Source organism: Dermochelys coriacea, chromosome 1 (assembly GCF_009764565.3).
Source record: "Dermochelys coriacea isolate rDerCor1 chromosome 1, rDerCor1.pri.v4, whole genome shotgun sequence".
Classification (NCBI taxonomy): domain Eukaryota; kingdom Metazoa; phylum Chordata; order Testudines; family Dermochelyidae; genus Dermochelys; species Dermochelys coriacea.
The window spans coordinates 210,900,055-210,919,292 of record NC_050068.2 but is presented as its reverse complement, the minus strand read 5'-3'; the positions used below and the strand labels follow the sequence as shown (position 1 = coordinate 210,919,292).

At 43.1% G+C, this 19,238-nt stretch overlaps 1 protein-coding gene across 10 annotated transcripts in view; it reads left to right on the top strand.

Annotated features, from left to right (window-relative positions):
* The window catches only part of ZNF384 (zinc finger protein 384), a 32,795-nt gene that overhangs the window by 2,098 nt on the left and 11,459 nt on the right, over window positions 1–19,238 (top strand). For 7 of the 10 annotated variants that reach the window (XM_038422522.1, XM_043501217.1, XM_038422478.2 and 4 more), the window contains 3 exons: window positions 2,413–2,483; window positions 2,626–2,866; window positions 3,264–3,582. In XM_038422522.1, the coding sequence (XP_038278450.1) occupies window positions 2,413–2,483; window positions 2,626–2,866; window positions 3,264–3,582 (631 nt within the window). The remainder of the gene's footprint in view (window positions 1–2,412; window positions 2,484–2,625; window positions 2,867–3,263; window positions 3,583–19,238) is intronic. The other 3 variants (XM_038422459.2, XM_038422469.2, XM_038422495.2) reach the window with 1 other exon arrangement.

Here is a 19,238-nt window from a genome sequence, read left to right as displayed (position 1 = left end):
TCTAAATGGAAGAAGGCTGTATGTTATGTTTGTGTGTGTCTGTGTGTGTGGCAAAATCAGGATTTTACTTAATGTTATGAGCCCTTGTCTTCTACACCTAAAACTTTACAGATGAAATGCTGGAAATCTGGCACCACTGTCAGCTTTGTTTGCATAGTGCATAAAAACCTCAATATTGTATTGTACGAACCCAATTTCATTTTGGTTTTAAGATTCTATCTGGGCAAATAGTGAAGGTACTTAAATCTTGTGGGGTTTTTTAAAATGCCTTGGGAAACTAGAAATGCCATAGGAAGCACTCAGAAGTCACAAAAATGCATTAATTGCCCCCTCATATACTTGCATTATGATCATGTTCTGTCATATACTTAGACTCTTATGTACACAGGCCCCTGTTTCAGCCAGTGCATGGGCTAAGTTGTGTTAAAGAAATGAAGATGAGATGGCTTCTGTAGCTCCCTTGTGTTCTGGACCAGGTTATGATTGATTGACAATAGTGTAAATCCAAAGTAATTCCATCAAAGTCTATTAATTAACAGTGAATTTATATTGGAGTTGCTAAGAACAAAATCTGGCCTTTAAGTATACTAGTTGGACAGTAGGTAGTAAATGAGGCAAGGATGGGTTCACTAAACAGAAAGGAAGTAATTCATTAGAAAAAATTACAAATAATTGGGTTTATTTAAAATTCTTTGATTTTTGGCTGATATATAGGAATTGTATTGTGTACAGTGTTCATCTTCATTTTGGTTTTATTACACTTTTTAAAAAGTCTTATTTCTACATTATTCATTGCACACTGCTCAGCAACCTGTCTATTGAATGAGATGAGGCCTAAAGAAAAATAATATATGGTCATGTAATTAAAGACTGTATTTCATAACTGATGTAGGAAGTTGAGGCTGCACAAATAACCTTACCCTAGGCACTTTCTAACTATGAGCACTTCACTTTTCAAACTTAATGTTATCCAAACATAGTTTTTATTGAATGGAATCTATTTATCACTTTAAACATATATTTGAGTGAATAGTCTAAGCCTTCACTCTACAGTTTTTGTATATGAATGTCCTTAGTTTTTAAATATTCATTTAATGCCAGCTGATCATATTATCTCAGGGAGTGGATTTTGTCTCTTCCAACCGCTGTGCTCATAGAGGTGAAGCTCCTCCAGTCGGGAGAGGCTGCCATTTGGTCTCTGGCCTGGTCTACACTGGTTTAAGTGTAGACCAGGCCAGAGACCAAAGGCATTTCTATAGTTTCCCAAGGCAGTATAGCTACATTGGTCAAGGGTGTGAAAAATCCATACCCCCTGACAGACATAGCTAAGCTGACCTCTAACCCTCAGTGAAGATGCAGTTCTGGCAGTGGAAGAATGTTTTTGTTGACATAGCTACCATTGTTAGGGGAGGTTGTGTTCCTACACCAATGGAAAAGCTCTTTCTGTTGTTGTAAGCTGCATCTACACTACGGGGTTATGCTGGCATAGCTGTGCTGAGGTAGCTAGGATGGTATAGTCTCTGCAGTGTAGCCGTAGCCTCAGGTTGGCTTGAGAGCTGGGGTTGGGCGGCAGTGACTTGAGGGGTGGTGCTGGTGGTATACGATTGTCTGTCCAAAACATGGCTGAAGGATGGTACTAAAAGGGGGGTGGCATAGTGAGTCACTCCTTCACCCCTTTTGGAAGGAGGGGAACGTGGAAATCAGGACTCCTGGGTTCTCTTCTCAAGAAGGGTATTGGAGTCTGCTTGGACTCAGGATCCTTAGGTTCTGTTTTAGGCTTTCCCATGGGAGTGGGGTCCAGTGGATTAGAGTAGTAGGAAACAGGAAATTGGGAGTCCTGGATTTTATCTCTTGATCATCTGTTGGCTCACTATGTTATCTTGGTCTAGTCTGTTTCCCACTCTCTCTCTTTCCCCCTATGTAACACTATGCTCACATTCTTCTGCTATCTGCGGATGTGGGGTAGTTTGTGCCTAACATTATGTTAGGATGAAGGGGCGGGTGCAGGCAGGATCTGGAATTCACACTATTTGGGGGTTGGATTATATGCAATGTTGTGAGAATTTGTTTCCACCTGTGAAAAGCAAAATCCACCCATCCCTTCCCCCACAGGGGAAATTAGTCATCTTTGGGGTGGGAGAACTGTAAGTTTGAAGCTTCAGTCAGGAGGTAATTGAGAGGACCCGAGTCCTGGGTGAGTGGTGAGCAGCAGCCTCTTTTCCTTGCTGGGGGAGAGGATCTTGGCAGAAAGATCAGAAGAGGGGCCACATTGCTGAGTATAAAAAGGGAGATCCCATAGGGGTTACTGTATTAGGCTGAGCCAGTTCCTTATCACAGTCTCTCTGGGTTTTTAATGTTTTCCTTTTGCATGTGTTTCTCTTTCCTTTTCCTTGTCTTCCCCCCTCTGCGCAGCTAGGATGGAAGAATCTCATTTCAACTCCTCCCCGTACTTCTGGCCAGCAGCGCCCACGGTCTCGGGACAGGTAAGAGCCTCTGTCTTCCACCATGGTCTGTTTGGTTCTGCTCCCTGCTGGGACCAGAGTGCTCCTGACCTGATTACAGTGCCTACTGCTGGGAGGTGTCAGTTCTGGGGTATTCTAAAAGAACTCTTTCACACACATGCAGATCGAGAATACCATGTTCATTAACAAGATGAAGGAGCAGCTATTGCCCCCAGAAAAGGGCTGCAGCCTGGCTCCCCCCCACTACCCCACCCTGCTGACGGTACCCACCTCTGTGGCCCTACCCACGGGCATCTCCATGGATTCAGACACCAAGTCGGAGCAGCTGACCCCACACAGCCAAGCCCCCGTGACCCAGAACATCACCGTGGTCCCAGTGCAGTCTGCCGGGCTCATGACAGCAGGTAGGGGGCACCATGGGGTTGTGGAAGAATAGAATGGTAATCTCCGCATCTGGACGGAATGAAGTGCGTAGGGTTCTGGATATTTTTCTTTTGGGTCTGTAGGTTGATTCAGGTCTTGGATAGCAGATGGCATGGGGGGTCCTGGACATATCTCTCTTCATTGTGCCCAGTGTACTTCTGATGTTTCTCCTTTCCAAGTGTTGCTGAGCATTTGACTTCCAGTATCGGACAGTGGGATGGAATAGGGAGGATTGCTACTGTTCTGTGTGGATCAGAGTTAAAAATGGATTTTGAGGCCCCACTTTATTGGGGTGAGGGATCTGAAAGGTGAATGGACCCTGCCCCTGATATCTGGAGGGGCTGATATCTGACCTCTTTCCCCCTTCTTTCCCTGCAGGTCCTGGCCTGGTGATCACCTCCCACTCGGGTTCCCTGGTGACCACAGCGTCCTCTGCCCAAACCTTCCCCATCTCAGCCCCAATGATTGTCTCTGCGCTACCCCCTGGCTCCCAGGCTGCCCTCCAGGTGGTGCCTGACCTGTCAAAGAAGGTGATAACCTCTCTCTCTGAAGGTGGGGGTGGGGGAGTTGCCCCTAAACCTCCCCGGGGCCGGAAGAAGAAGCGACTGCAGGAGTCGGGGCTGCCAGAGATGAGCGATCCCTTTGTGCTGTCAAACGAGGATGATGAGGACCAGCACAAGGATGGCAAGACGTACAGGTGGGGAGTGGGGCTCAACCATGGCTGTTTCACTGTGTGGGGTGGGGGAAGCGGTTACATGGGGAAGAGGAGATCTGTGCTTTCTCCCTGGGAAGTCCCAGTGTGCAGATACTTTCAGCTGCAGAAAGAGTTGATTTCATCTTTTCTCTTTTAACAAATCAGGCAAATTAAAAAAAAAAAAAAAAAAGGCAGATCAATCTGATTTTAAGGATTGCTGCAGTGTCAGGAAGTTGAGATTGAAAGTTGTCATTTGACAGCAATGCTTCTGGAGCAGCTGGTTAACGAGAGTCTAATTAGTTTAAACCTCACTGCTCTGTAGTGTGTCGGTGGTACTGCAGGGTGTAGTACCACTTGCTGCAACTAGGAGCTGTAGTACACCTGCTTGTCGCTGGGGTGGGACTCCTGCCTCTGCAGTACATAGACCCCAGACAGCAGAGGAAGGAGGCAGTGAGCAAGGAATAGACTTCTGTGGGATAATTTCAGGTCATATGCTCCCTGATGGCTCTGCACCTACTCTTCCACCCCAGCAAAAGGTTGAGGGATTTCTGAGCTAGGGGTTGGAGTGTTTCTGAGACTGGTGATGGGTGTCAGATAAGGGCAGAGATGCGTTTTCTGAGCTTGGGAGGGGTGTGTCTTTTATGTTTATGAGGGAGTGGTGGGAGAGGGGACTGGTTCTGAGCTGTGGAGAGGATAAGCAGGAAGAGGAGAGGGTCTCAGTCTGGGGGAGGGTAGAGTGCAGTGTTTCTGAAAAGGTGAACATTGAATGTTGTTTAGGAGGCCTGGGGTGTTTCTGAGCTGAGTGGGTTGGGTTGACAGGGGTGAATGGGAGGGTGAATAGTGGTAAGTAGGGAGAGTTTGGGAGAGCTGAAGAGGTCATAAGGCTAAATATTTTCTCCCACCCTGCCCTTTACAGCAGTGTCCCAGTTCTGCATTTGGAGTGGGAGAGGGGAGTGGGGGGAGGGCTCTTTTCCCCACTTCCTTACTACCCTTCTTTAATCCCTTAACAAAACCTGTCCTTTGGGCTTCTGTGGATAGTTTTTGTACTGATACAACTCAATTTCTGTTACACAGCTATTTCAGTACAAGCACCTTTTGCTGTAGAACTGTGTCCAAGCTGGAGCTTGTATCGCTTTAACTATACTGATATGTTAAATTGATACAAAAACTTGATGTGAAGCCAGCCCTTTGACCAGTGTCCTAGTTTTTCACTTTGAAAATATGATCAACCTGCAGGAGGTCTTGCGGAGTTTGCTACTTGCAGCTCCACCATTTATTTTGGGCATCGACCACAACTCTGTGACTCAAACATCATACATTCTGAGTTGCTAGTTAAACTGTTGAAGCTATATTTATAAAGGATGCACTTGGCAGTGAACACTAGAATTAAAGGTACACCGGGACTTTAATTATAGCCCCATTTGTTAGTAAGTCTGAAAAATGCCTCTCAGCAGGTAGAATGACTCTGCAAAAACCTCAGTGCAAAGTTTGGGCTTTTCCCTCATGGGCCAATGTTTGGAACAAAGGAAAATGAATTCGTAACCAGGTACCAGTAACCAAACTGAACTCTACAATGGGGAAATTTTTATGGGTGTGGAACCTGCCTCCTCCCCCATGTCCCGAACAGCCCTTCCTCGAGCACTTGTGCAAGGGGAGAGGGAAATGGAGGTGAGGTTCATCGGTGATCAGGTAGTACCTCTGCCCCCTTTTGCAGTCTCTTTGCTGCCATCTTCCATGCTTACTCTCAGCCCAAAGGTAGATTTATTTATTTTGAAATTTTGAGCAAAATCTTATCTTCTATTTGAGCTGTGGAAGAGAAGGAAAAAATGTAACTTTTCCCTCTGTAAAAATGACATAGTGAAAACATGGCCAAACTTTTCAAGCTGGAACTTTCCAAGTGGCTCATTCATTGAGGACTCCTGGGTTCTGTTCCTTGCTTTAGTGGGGTTTCTGTAGTGCTCATTGCTATAGTATCAAAGTGCTTGTTACATAAATTACCTCTGCCTGATGAGATTCCTAGTGGTCTCCATGAAGTGTCTACTCTTTCCCTTTCCTGGTTGGAGGAAGCTTTGCTTGGGGTGTGGAGTACATGTGTGGTGGTGGTTTCATAAAAACACTGATTCTGGTAGAAATGTTTCATTGTTGAGAGTTTGGCTAGGTGCTCTGAGGAGGATTAAACTAGATCAGTCTGCTATCTAGGAGCTCATTCTATAACTGCAACCCCCTGCTCTGAAGTGGCTTAAATGTTTGGCTTCCATGTGTTTCTTCCTAGCCTTTCTGAGATGCATTGCTGTGCAGGTTGCTGATAATACCTAGCTTCTAACTCACTGAAGAAGATAGAGACTAAGCCCTGAAGTCGCAACTGAAATAGGCTGGAGCCTGTGGCGGAAACATAGCTTAGAGGTGATGTACTCACAGCACATCAGCCCACGGAGGAGTGGACAGCCTTCACCCAGCAAGTTATAGAAACTCGGTCTGGAGATGATGAATGTGAGGCTCCTCTGAGGCTAAATCGTCCTCTGGGAGGAAAGGGAGGAGTTTTCAGCAAGCTGAGGGTGGAAGGATCATCTTGGTATTGGCACTAACTGCTCATCTAGGGCTACTGATGAGTCCAGTGAACCCTGAGGGTTTGTATTGTGCTGCTGGGGAATGCCTGCTGAGATAGAGGACAATGTCTAAACCAGTTCTTTGAAATTTCTTCCTTTCTGAATAGCGTCACTTCAGTCTTGCCTGAGTGCAGTGTCAGCCAACTGTTACTTCAGCTCTGTGCTGATTTCTCAGCGTTGTAACATCCTTGTGATGTGATGGCTGTGTTTGTGGGAGATGAGCTGGATAGCTGGTTGTGGAGTTCAGTGGAGCATGTTGCTTCTCACCACATCTTTAAATGGTCTGTCGTAGCTGTTAAAGGGGAGGGAGGACAGCATAGATCCTTGTGGCTACTGGGGAAAGAGGAGCTGTTGTCCATGACTACTTGGGGGCCTGTTGGAGTCGAATTACAAGAACCATTGTAAAGCTGTACTTTGTGTTCTAGCTGTGTTATGTACGCAGTCAACAGCACCTTGTGATCAATTGTTGAAGTTAGCAGGGGGGCCAAGAGGTAGCTGTGCCTTCTTTCCATTGTCGTGAGGAGGTGATTATTTGGTGCCTCTAGGGGTTTCTCATGCGGTTCCCTAGTCTGCATAGCAAAACATCCGGGATGTGAGTGTCTTGGTTATCACAACTTTGTTTAGGAATGAGAGGTTTGAAACTGGATAGTAGATGAATTTCTGCACCCAGGGTTGGCTTTTTTGATCAGACAGAAATTACTGTGTTTTTCAGGGAGATTGAGGGGTTCACTTTTCTGAAGGAGGCGGTAATGATTTCTGTTAGGAAGGACATCTTATATTCACTCATGGGCTTTCATTACACTGGGATGTGGATCTGTTCACAGATGGTGGCTGAAATGTTTCTCGGAGCTTCTGAGTTTCCTGGCGTGTGATATGGCACAGCTCTGGCAGCGCTGGTGAGGCAGTTACTGCTGTCTGGTCCAGTTTAGTTCTCTGCCTTGGCAAACCCTTCTTCTATGTGGCTCATTTTTCCTCTAAAATAAAATGAAAGCTCTTTGCATGTGGTGTTTGGTTCTGATGTCTGGATTGTGTAGACCAGGATGATTAGCCAGTTTACTATATGGAATAGCTCTTTGATTGTGATTTTTTTGAAGATGGGAGAAAAGAGTGGGGGACAAAGAAGCCTTCCCACTGCTGCCTGCCTTGGGCTCCTGTACCTCCTACTGCCATTTCACTGGTTCCCCAGTTCCCCTACCTTCCATTGCTCTTGGATCAACAGCTTTCTTAGGGCTGGGGGAGGTGGGTGACTGGAAAGCAGGAGATATGCTGGGAAAACTGAGATGGGGGGACAGAGTAAGGAGCACAGAGAAATGGGGGCACAGGAGCAGATTGACTCTGGGGGATGGAGGGAGAACTGTGAGTGGCTAGGGGAGTCCAGGGTCCAGGAAAAAGGAGAGCGCAGGGCAGAGGAGTCACGGGCTCAGGTACAATAGTCATACAGGACTTCATGCTTGCCAGCTTCTCTGTGCCACCTCGAACCCCAAGTTCCATTTCTTCTGTCCCCACCCCAAGGCTTTTACTTGTTTGATCAGAGGGTCTAGAGTCACAACCCAATGAACTTCCATTGGCTGGTTGTTGCAGAACTCCTCATCTGGCTACCCATGCATGTTCATCAGAAATGGAGCTCTGCTTGACAAAGGACTTTCTCTGTCAGTTCTCCTCTCTTCCAGTGTTGGGATGAAGATAATTGGGGAGCATCAGAAAGGCTGGAGAGGAAATCCTGGGGCCTGGAACTGCAGTCAGCTAAAAATACAAGGAAATGATAAACTTTGTTTAAAAACCAGTTAGTTTCTCAACTGATGTTTACTCAAATGCAATCCACAGAATTATGGAAACAATTTAAATCCTAATTTGGTGCGGACACTCTCATAAGAACATAAGAATGGCCATACTGAGTCAGAACAATGGTCCAATTAGCCCAGTATCCTGTCCTCCGACAGTGACCAATGTCAGAGGCTTCAGAGGAATGAACAGAACAGGGCAATTTATTGATTGATCCATCCCCTGTTGTTCAGTCCCAGCTTCTGGCAGTCAGAGGTTTAGGGACACCCAGAGCATTGAATTATATTCCTGACCATCTTGGTTTACAACCATTGAGAGACCTATTCGCCCTGAATTTATCTAGTTATTTTTTGAACCCCATTACAATTTTTGTCTTCACAACATCCCCTGGCAATGAGTTCTACATTGGTGTGTTGTGTGAAGAAGTGCTTCCTTTTGTTTGTTTTAACCTGTTGCCTATTAATTTCATTGAGTGACCCCTGGCTGTTATGTTATGTGAAGGGGTAAATAGCACTTCCCTATTCAATTACTCCACACCATTCATGATTTTATAGACATCTAGCATATCCCCACTTAGTCATCTCTTTTCTAAGCTGAGAAATCCTAATCTTTTTAATTTTTTCTCATGGAAGGTGTTTTATACCCCTAATCATTTTTGTTGCCCTTCTCTGTCCTTTTTGCAATTCCAGTATATCTTATTTGAGATGGGGCAACCAGAACTACATGCAGTTTTCAAAGTGTGGGCATACCATGGATTTATACAGTGTCATTATTATATTTTCTGTCTTATCTATCCCTTTCCTTATGATTCCTAACATTCTGTTAGCTTTTTTTGACGACTGCTGCACACTGAGCAGATGTTTTCAGAGAATTATCCAGAATGTCTCCAAGATCTTTTTTTGAGTGATAACAGTTAATTTAGATCCCATCATTTTGTATATATAGTAGGAATTATGTTTTCCAATGTGCATTATTTTCATTTATCAACACTGAATTTCATCTGCCAATTTCAAGTAGCTCAGTCACCCAGTTTTGTGAGATCCTTTTGTAACTTTTCCGGTCCGTTTTGGACTTAACTAGCTTGAGTAATTTTGTATCATCTGCAAATTTTGCCACCTCTCTTTTACCCCTTTTTCCAGATCATTATGAATATGTTGAATAGTACTGATCCCAGTTCAGATCCCTGGGGGTACCGCTGTTTACCTCTCTCCATTCTGAAAACTGACCATTTGTTCCTTCCATTTGTTTCCTGTCTTTTAACCAGTTACTGATCCAGGAGAGGACCTTCCCTTTTATTCCATGACTACTTACTTTGCTTAATAGCCTTTGGTGGGAGACCTTGTCAAAGGCGTTCTGAAAGTCCAGGTATACTATATCCACTGGATCACCTTTGTCCACATGTTTGTTGACCCTCTCAAAGAATTCAATAGATTTGTGAGGCATGATTTCCCTTTACAAAAGCCATGTTGACTCTTCTCCAACAAATCATGTTCAGCTATGTGTTGGAAAATTCTGTTCTTTACTATAGTTTCAACCAATTTGCCTGGTACTGAAGTTAGGCTTACCAGCCTGTAATTGCCAGGATCCCCTCTTTAGCCTTTTTTAAAATTTGATGTCACGTTAATTCTCCTCCAGTCAAGTAGTACAAAAGGTGATTTAAATGACATACCACAGTTAGTAGTTGTGCAATTTCATATTTGAGTTCCTTCAGAACTCTTGGGTGAATACCATCTGGTCCTGGTGACTTATTACTGTTTAGTTTATCAGTTTGTTCCAAAACCTCCTCTATTGACACCTGAATCTGGGATAGTTCCTCAGGTCTGGTCTACACTACAGACTTGTACTGATATAACTTGATCGCTCAGGGGTGTGAAAAATCCACACCCCTGAGTGACACGGTTATACCAACCTAGCCCCCTGTGTAGACAGCGCTATGTCGACAGGAGAGTTCTCCTGGAATGGAACCCAAAATTCCTGAGTCTCACCATTCCTCTGCTGTCAGCAAATACCTGTGAAACCCACTGGCAGAATGTCTCATCCCCCGTTAGTGTTAGTCCTTACAGAGCAATCTGAATTACTTGGAGCAACCTGCTCTTGCTCTCAGTTACTCCATTAGTTCAAGTAGCAGAGGTCTGTGCAGTCGATCTAATGACTGACATAGATGTCCACAGTATGCCATAGAGTGGAATTCTTGTGGTTTTTTTCAGTTTGCTTTTTAAGAAACCAAGGAAATTTTTATACATATGCGCGCGCGTGCGCGCACACACATACACATAACGTTAAAAGAACGTTAGCATTGCAAAGTCAAGACTAGAATATTAAAAATACACAGGCAACCTTAATTCTGGCAACCGTAGTGTAGAGAAGTTCCCTTTTGTCTGTAGGACCCCATCTCGTTTGTTGCGAAAGTTGGAAGATCTCTAGTGAATGAGACGGGGGGCTGCTGGAAGAAAGAAGATGGTCTTATGGTTAAGGCAATTGAATACTGCCCTAGAGTACTGGATTCTACAGAGTTCCATCAAGTTACACCAAACCCTTCCCAGGTGGTGATTGATTGTGTGTTCCTCATTTTCTGAGTGCCAAATGTGAGACCCTGGGGTCTCATTTGCAGAAGAACTGAGCATTCCTAGCTGCAACTGAGATCAATGGAAGCTATGCATTGAATATACATAATGCTAAGTATTCTGTAGAAATCAGGCCCATGGCGTTTCAGTTTGGTGCCTCTTAATTAGTGGACACTTTTGACCTTTACCTCTGTGCCTCAGCTCCATAGAATGGGGATAATACCTCACCTGAGAGCAGTGTTGTGAAAATATATTCATTAATGTTTGTGAAGCACTTAAATACTATCGTGATGAGCGCCATGGAAAAGCTTATGAGGAAATTAATAATTCTGTTTTAAGAGCAGAATTTTAATGGTGTGCAGTAAAGGGCCACACATTAAACAATGAGGACAAAACAGAATGGTGATCACTGTTCACCCTCTACCTTGAATGAGGTAATGGTCCTGTGGAAATATGTGACAATGGAATTAAAGACTTTATCATAATGCATTTGCACAAGGGGGACAAATTAAGATTAATACAACCTAAAGCTAGAAGGAACTATTATAATCATCTAGTCTGATCTCCTGTATAACACAGGCCATAGAAGTTCCCCAAAATAATTCCTAGAGCAGATCTTTTACAAAAAACATCCAATCTGGATTTAAAAATGATCAGTGATGGAGAATCCATTATGACCCTTGGTAACTTGTTCCAGAGGTTAATTACCCTGACTATTATAAATTTACTTCTTATTTCCAGTCTGAATTTGTCTAGCGTCAACGTGCAGCTATTGGCTCATGTTATATACTTTTCTCTGCTAAATTGAAGTTCATTATTAAATATTTGGTCCCCATGTAGGTACTTATAACCAAGTCACACAGTAGCCTTCTCTTTGTTAAGCTAACTAGGTTGAGCTTCTTGAATCTATCACTAGAAGGCAGGTTTTCTAATCCTTTAATCATTCTTGTGGTTCTTCTTTGAACCCTCCCAAATTTATTACCATCCTTGAATTGTAGACACCAGAACTGCACACAGTATTCAAACAGTGTTTACATCAATGCCAAATACAGGGGTAAAATAATCTGTCTACTTCTACTTGAGATTCCCCCTCTTTATGCATCCAAGGATGGCATTAGCCTCTTTTGGCCACAGTGCTGCACTGGGAGTTCATGTTCCACTGATTAGCCACCATGATCCCCAAATCTTTTCTAGAGTCACTGTTTCCCAAGATAGAGTCCCCCATTGTGTAAGTATGGCCTATATTCTTTGTTCCTAGCTGTATATATTTACATTTAGCCATAGGAAAACTCAGTGTTTGATTGCGCCCAGTTTACCAAGTGATCCAGATTGCTCTGTATCAGTGACTTGTCCTCTTCGTCATTTACCACTCCCCCAATGTATATGCATCATCTGCAAACTTTATCAGTGATAAGAAAAGGAGTACTTGTGGCACCTTAGAGACTAACAAATTTATTAGAGCATAAGCTTTCGTGAGCTACAGCTCACTTCATCGGATGCCACCAAATGCATCCGATGAAGTGAGCTGTAGCTCACGAAAGCTTATGCTCTAATAAATTTGTTAGTCTCTAAGGTGCCACAAGTACTCCTTTTCTTTTTGCGAATACAGACTAACACGGCTGCTACTCTGAAACCTGTGTTTATCAGTGATGATTTTGTTTTCTTCTAAGTCATTGATAAAAATGTTAAATAGCATAAGGCCAGGAACTGATCCTTGTGGGACCCCACTAGAAGTCTACTGGTTTGATGATGGATTCCCTGTTTGCAGTTACTTTTTCAGAGGACCCCACTAGAAGTCTACTGGTTTGATGATGGATTCCCTGTTTGCAGTTACTTTTTCAGACCTATCATTTAACCAAGTTTAATCCATTTAATGTGTGCCATGCTGGTTTTATATTGTTTAGTTTCTTTAATCAAAATGTCATGTGGTGCCAAGTCTATTATGTATGAATGCTGTTATTTCTATCAATGAAACTTGTTGCACAGGCCTCCTTAATTCTGACATTTCCTAACTTGCAAGTGCTTGACTTTCCAGTCTCTCTTTTTTAAATGTATTTTTTTGTATGTAATTAGTGTACTGGTTAATGTCTAGTTCCACATCAGCAGTAGGTTAATGAGTCGTTATTGCCTCTGCCTGAAGAGAGGTATCCAGCTTCCAGTACTGAAAGCCCCAACTTGATACTGCATGACATTCTGATTAAAAATCTAGTACAGTACAATAACAGAGTACACGTTAAATGGATAAAGAATTGGTGAACTGATGGATTTTAAAAAACAGTGGTCAGTGGGGAATCCTCATCTAATAGAGATGTTTCTAGTGGTGTTCTGCAGGGATCAGATCTAGGTTCAGGACTATTCAATATTTTCATCAATGATCTGGAAAGTAAATATAAAATTATTGCTGATAAAATTTACAGATGACACAGATTGATGGAGTAGTAGATAATGAGGATATTGCAGTCATACAGAACAATATGGATCACTTGGTAAGCTGGGCCCATTCAAATAAAATTGATTTTAGTAGACCCAATGCCAAGTTATATATCTAGGAATCAAAAATGCAGGCCATACCTACAGAATGGAGGACTGTATCACCAAAAGCAGTGACTCTCTAAAGGATTGTGTCATAGTGGACAAATTACTTAACAGGAGCTCCCAATGCAAAAGTGTGGCCCTGATCCTTGTATGTATGAGCAGGAGTAGCGAGGTGGTTTTACTTCTGTCTATGGAATTGATGAGACTGATCCTGGAATAGTGCATCCATTTCTGACATCTACACTTTGAAAGGGGTGTTTGGAGGAAGGCCACAAAAATTATTTGAGGGATGGAAAAAATCTGTTATGGTGAGAGACTTAAAGAGCTCAATCCGTTTAGCTTAACCAAAATAAAATGTAGAGGTAATTTGATCATTATGGGAAAATATACTGAGCACTAAAGATCTTTTAAATCTGACAAGAAACTGAATTTGTTTGGCACAGTTTTCTAACAGTGGGGGTGATCTAATGGTCTCTCCTGGCCTTAAAAGTGTATGAACTTCCACCTGAGTTCAGGAAAGCCAGGCTGCTTCCCACAGTTTTCTGCGTCCTAAAAACACTAGCTGCCAAAGCCCTACAGCTTCTGCTGCTGACATCTATGTGATGTCAATACGAAAAGCTGCAGAATGTTAGAAAATTAAGGTCTTTGCCATGTAATTTAGGTGTGCGCACCTTATAGGTAAGAGGCCTCTCCCAGAGCTTTCCCATGCAATCCGGAAATGTGAAATTGACATATTCATAAGGTTCAGTGTCACAGGCTAGGTTCTGAATAACAGTCCTGAGCTGACAAGAGTGGCGATTGATTTCATTTGATTGTACTGCTACTTAGCAAAGCTCTGTATAGCAGCAGTGACCAGAACCAGTTGTCTGGAGTCTCAGGAAAGTGACACTACATTAGTAAGTTGAGTCACAATATGTAAGATTAGATGGTGATTGAGGCAGTTTTTATACAGAACTCTGGTGCTAGGGTGACAGGTACAACACATAATTATTTAAAAAGTTAAATATCTGAGAGCTTAAATTCTGCAGTCATGGAGCCTCCTCATTCACCACTTGCAAACAAATGGAATTATTGAGCCTAGTAGATTTCTGTGATTAGCATTGATGTATTGCTGTAAGCTGATGACTGCTGTAGTTGGAGGCTTCGTCTGAGGACTTTCAGAAACCTATAGCCTCCTTAACTAAGCTAGATATGTTAGCTCACATTCTCCTGACGTTGTGTAGCAGGATGTATCTAGTTGGACCAGGATGATGCACCTATTTTAAGGTATCTGTATTCCCAGGGAGTCCAACCAAAAGCAAACAGAAAAGTGTTAATGTGTTCGAAGTTTTCAGTAACTGATGTGACTGCTCAGTAGTGAGAAGCCAGCATAGGTGTTGGGCAGGTCACTGGTGTGTTTACAGAAAGCAGGCAATGTTGCTGTCTTGTGAGGAAGGTGATGTAGGTTATTGTCTGGTCTTGTCAAGTCACTCGGGTGATAAGAGGACTGGATAGGGGATGGATAGGTGGGTGTAGGTGGCACATATAGATTTGATAGGTTGAATAGTGTAATTAAGAACACAGATAATATACATGCCCTGCCACGTGCAGGCATAAAATTCAGTCTTCAGTTTGAATGACAGGTGGCTTGGGAGACATTAAAGTTGCTTAAGCTACTTTGATTTTTGCATTTCCCCTCTTTCCAATTTTGTGCTTAGAGTAACCTCCAAGTTGTCTGGCTTTCAGATACTGTTTTTAGTCTGCGGTGCTCTTTTGTCCTCCTCATAAAGTACTATTATGTATATGAAATCTTGACTCAAGCTCTTCTTTTGTCTGCTGGACCATGCTGACTTCCTAAACCCCATACCAGACCCAGAGGGACATTTGGAATCATGTAAAAACTGGATTTAATAACTAAATATGATACATCGTATGGTTAAGAACTTGAATCAAAATCCTTGCATATCTGTATTACAATAGGTCATTATTACCTGGTTGTGTTTCTGCAGGCCTCTTGCCTCATACAGTTAAACAGTGCCCAATGAGTGAGGCAGAGGAACTGTTAAATGAACAGTGAGGAGGCAAAAGTACTGTCTCTGGGCACCAGATGAAGCAGGGGTCTCGTGGATGTAAATGTGATGTGTTCTTGAAGATAGTGTCACAATCACCCAGATTTATGGGGACAGAGTTAAGATTGCACATCCATCCTTAACTTTGGCATTACCGAGTTGTGAGCACTTCTGTGTAGTGTTTTTTTACTTTCCAAGGTTATTTTTAAAAAGAAAAATTATATTTCAAATGAAATTCATTGTTGACAAATACATGGTGGTAATGCACACCAGAAGGAGTAATTTGAACTCCTTTGACATGCTGGGAACTATATTAACTCTAACCAATCAGGAAAAAATCCTGGGCTCTACTGAGAATAAATTTTCATTGAAACTTTACAGTGTGCAGCACCAGTTAAGAAAAACAAAACTGTTAGAACACACATACGGTGGGATGAGAGATAATTCTGGGAATATTATGATGTCATTGTATAAATGACTTCACTTGCAATTTCTGGGCCTCCCTCTCAAGAAGCATATACCAAAATAGTGGTGGTGGCTCAGAGAGAAGGAGTGAAAATGATTAGAGGTTTGGGGAGATTGGGACTGTTCAGTTGAGAGAGCAGATGAGTGAGAAGAATACAAACTAATGAATGGAGTAGACAAAAGGTTGGTTAAGATGCCCTTATTAAACTTTTCTCATAATACAAGGGCAAGGAGACCTTCAATGAAATTGAGAGGCAGCAAATTCAAAAATTATAAAGGAAATTTATTTTCCTACCTTAAAGTAACTTGAATTTTCTCATTATCCATATAAATAACCTATTTTGAATCCAGCTAAGCTCTTAGTCTCAATAGGATAAGTTCCACTGATTGATTGTGTGTATATAATAAATACAAATTTCTTTTAAAGGTAGATAACTCCTCTTGCTTCAGGCATAAACCAAACCACTGTTTTGGAATTTGGAAGAAACTTCCCCCTTGGGCAGGTTATTCCATAATTGTCCACTTGGTGGCTGCTTGCATCTCCCTCTAAAGCATCTGGTGGCTGTTGGCTACAGGATACTGGTTTAGGTGGGCCATTGATCTTATGCATTGACAATTCCTGTTCCCATGTAATATGAAGCTATCTGGAATATGGATTACTGCCTTCTTGCAGAATTCCCCAAATCTTTTAGTACAATCTAGAATTCCATACGAAATTTATACCCCCATGTGTGATACTATTAGAATAGTGGGGAAACGGTTGTTTACAAAAACACCCAGGAATTATTTTAAATATAGCATGGATGAAATACTATCTTTAGACGGTTATAACTGCTAAATGCATACAGATTTTCACCCAAACACCAAAAGGCCATGTGATCTAAGGATTATCTCTTTCGTCAGCATCAAGTTTCTACCCCCCCCCCCCCCCCCATCAAGTTCCAGAAAGGCTTGTTAAATAAATCGTATTATTTTTTTTAAATGATTTTATTCTGAAAATATGGCAAAATCATTTTTGGTCTGACTTTTTTTTTTTTTTTTTTTTTTTTAAATACTCTCTTGGGTAGACCGACCTGGAGAATTTCTGGCTTTAAGGTGAGCATTTGACAAAGTTATAAATAATGGAAAAATTAAAGGAGATCCCTTCAGCAACCTTTACTTGAGGTGTTGCAACATACTCTGACTATAAGAGATATGTTGGTCCAGGTCCATGACTGGGAGTTTTGGCAGCTCCACTGCTGACTTGCTGTGTAATTTTGGGCAAGTCACTTCATTCAACTCTAAGTTCCTCAGTTTCTATATGATGAGGATGATACTGATCTTTCTGTAAAGCTTTCCTAAATTTATAGATGAAAAGCCACTGTACAAGAACTAAAAGCCAACTCCTTTAAGGCCCTGGGCCTTGGTGAGGAAAGCAGAACAAACTAAATGAGTTTCTAGGCCACACTGCTCTGATGAACAATATTTGGTGCAAAAATATTTGTGAAAACTTTTCCTAAAGTAAAAAACATCCTATTTCTTAAACTAATTAACTCTTTACAATGTCCCCACAAACTTGCCTTCTAACCAAGGATCATATATACAAAATTTCCAGTTGATCAGTTTCATTTTGTCTGAGTGGTAGAGACTCTTATAATGGAAAAAGAGTTTTTTCCAGTGATTGTATATGTGCATCCCGTTCTTGGTGTCTGTGCACACAGCACATGGCCATCAAACTTTTTTTTAACCGATAAGGCAGCTCAAGCACCTACTGCTGCCACACATAAGTGTGTGCAGGTATAAAGGGCAGAGCTACCCATATCCTCTCTCAGTTCCTTCTTACTGCCCTTGACAGTTGTTGGAGCCCCTGTTCATTGCCAGAATGGATTTCTCTGTGCCCTGGTCCCTGGGCTTCAAGCAGTGTGCTTCTTGCTCAAAGCCTATGCCAGTGAGCGACCTGTACAGTAGTTGTCTTAAGTGCATGGGCGAAGCATACATGAAAGAACAGGAATTCAAACCTAGAATGAAAAAGTTTAGGGAGGTAGCATTCAGACCACCATCAGAGCTGCCCAGTCCAGTTTGGTGCTGAGTGCTGCAGCTTCAGTGAGCAGCAAGCCTGCAGCATTGTCAGAGTCCTGGGACTGATCTTCTTCACACATACCGAAGAAGAAATAAGTCTTCCAAAGAGGCTCTGACCAGGAGAAGATCTCCACCCTCCAAGTCTGGTAAGAGAACAAATTGAATGGAGTGCATCTGAAATCTAAGCACTCCCCCTCTAAGTCAATGCCTAAGCCTTTGAGCCCATCATCAATTTCAGCGGCACCACAGCAAGGTACAATCTCCATGCTGGCTACACCAGAGGCATTTACTGTGGCAAAGAATTTGCTCTGCCTCTTGGAGCTGATGCTGCTGGTGGTGCAGGAGTTGGATCTCCCAGCACTGTTGTCCTGTCTGGTACCAGCACCAACAGTGAAATTTGCAAGATTTATGCCAGCTGCCTAATTCCTAGACAGTCAGCCCAGTAGTACCGTCTAAGGGGAAGCCAGCAATGATGGTGACACTTCACCCATCACCAGATTCTCGGTGCTGGTCCCCAGCACCAACTGGAGCAGCCCCTCCATGGTCAGAGGAAGGGGAAACTTTGTCATCAGCTCAGAGGTTGGATCTTACATCTCACAACCCCAGAGCAGAACCCACCAGTCCCCTCTGAGATCCTCTTTCTGCCTACCATTGTGACCCCATGATGGGAGCGACCATGGAAATCATGTCAGGAGGTCACTGGGGTCCAGCCCCATATCAGTGGCCTTTTTGGAACCTCTGGGATTTCCCACACCAGTTTCTAGATCCTCCCCTCGTCATGCCTACTCCGTGCCCTCATCTAGGCAGGTGGTGTCCTCACACTGAGTTGCTCCATTTTCAGTGTCCAGTACCAGGCCTGGTACTGAGCATCAAGAGGCGGCACTGGAAGTAGAGGAACAGCCTGTGGAAGAAATTCAGCCCCCTCCAGTGTTGGCTTCCTCCTCGTGCTCTTTGGACGAGGCAGTTTCCACAGAGGCAACTTCACCCACTCCTGGTGACTTTCAAGCTTATTGGGAATCATTAGAGGGTGGCTTCAGACTTTGGGCATTCATGTTTGAGAAAGTCAGGGAGTCCTCACGTCTGACATTTTATTAGGGACAGGTCCCTCTAGAGTAGCAATGCTAGTTAATGAGGCAATACTGGAGCCTATGAAGGCTCTGTGGTAGACCCTTCATTGCCTCCCACCTCAAAGCAGGCAGAGTGAAAGTCCTATGTGCCTTTCCAGGGCTTTGAATATCTTTACTCCCACCCACCTTCAGGGTCATTAGTCGTTACAGCAGCTAATAAGTGTGTGTAACAGGACATCTGACTGTGTCCCGTCGTCCCTCTTCCTCCAAAATCAAAGGACACAAAGAGATTGGACTTTTTTTGGAGGAAGATTTATTCAGCTGAGGCATTGCATATTTGAATTGCTAACCAACAAGCTCTGCTGGGGTGGTATGATTTTAATTTCTGGGGCTTTATGGAGAGGTTCAAAGAACTGTTTCCTGAGAATGCTAGGCAGGAATTCTCTTCCTTGGTGAATGAGGGCAGGCTTTTAGTGAGAACACTGCTGCACGCTGGACTGGACGCAGCATTCTCAGCATCTAGAACCATGGCTT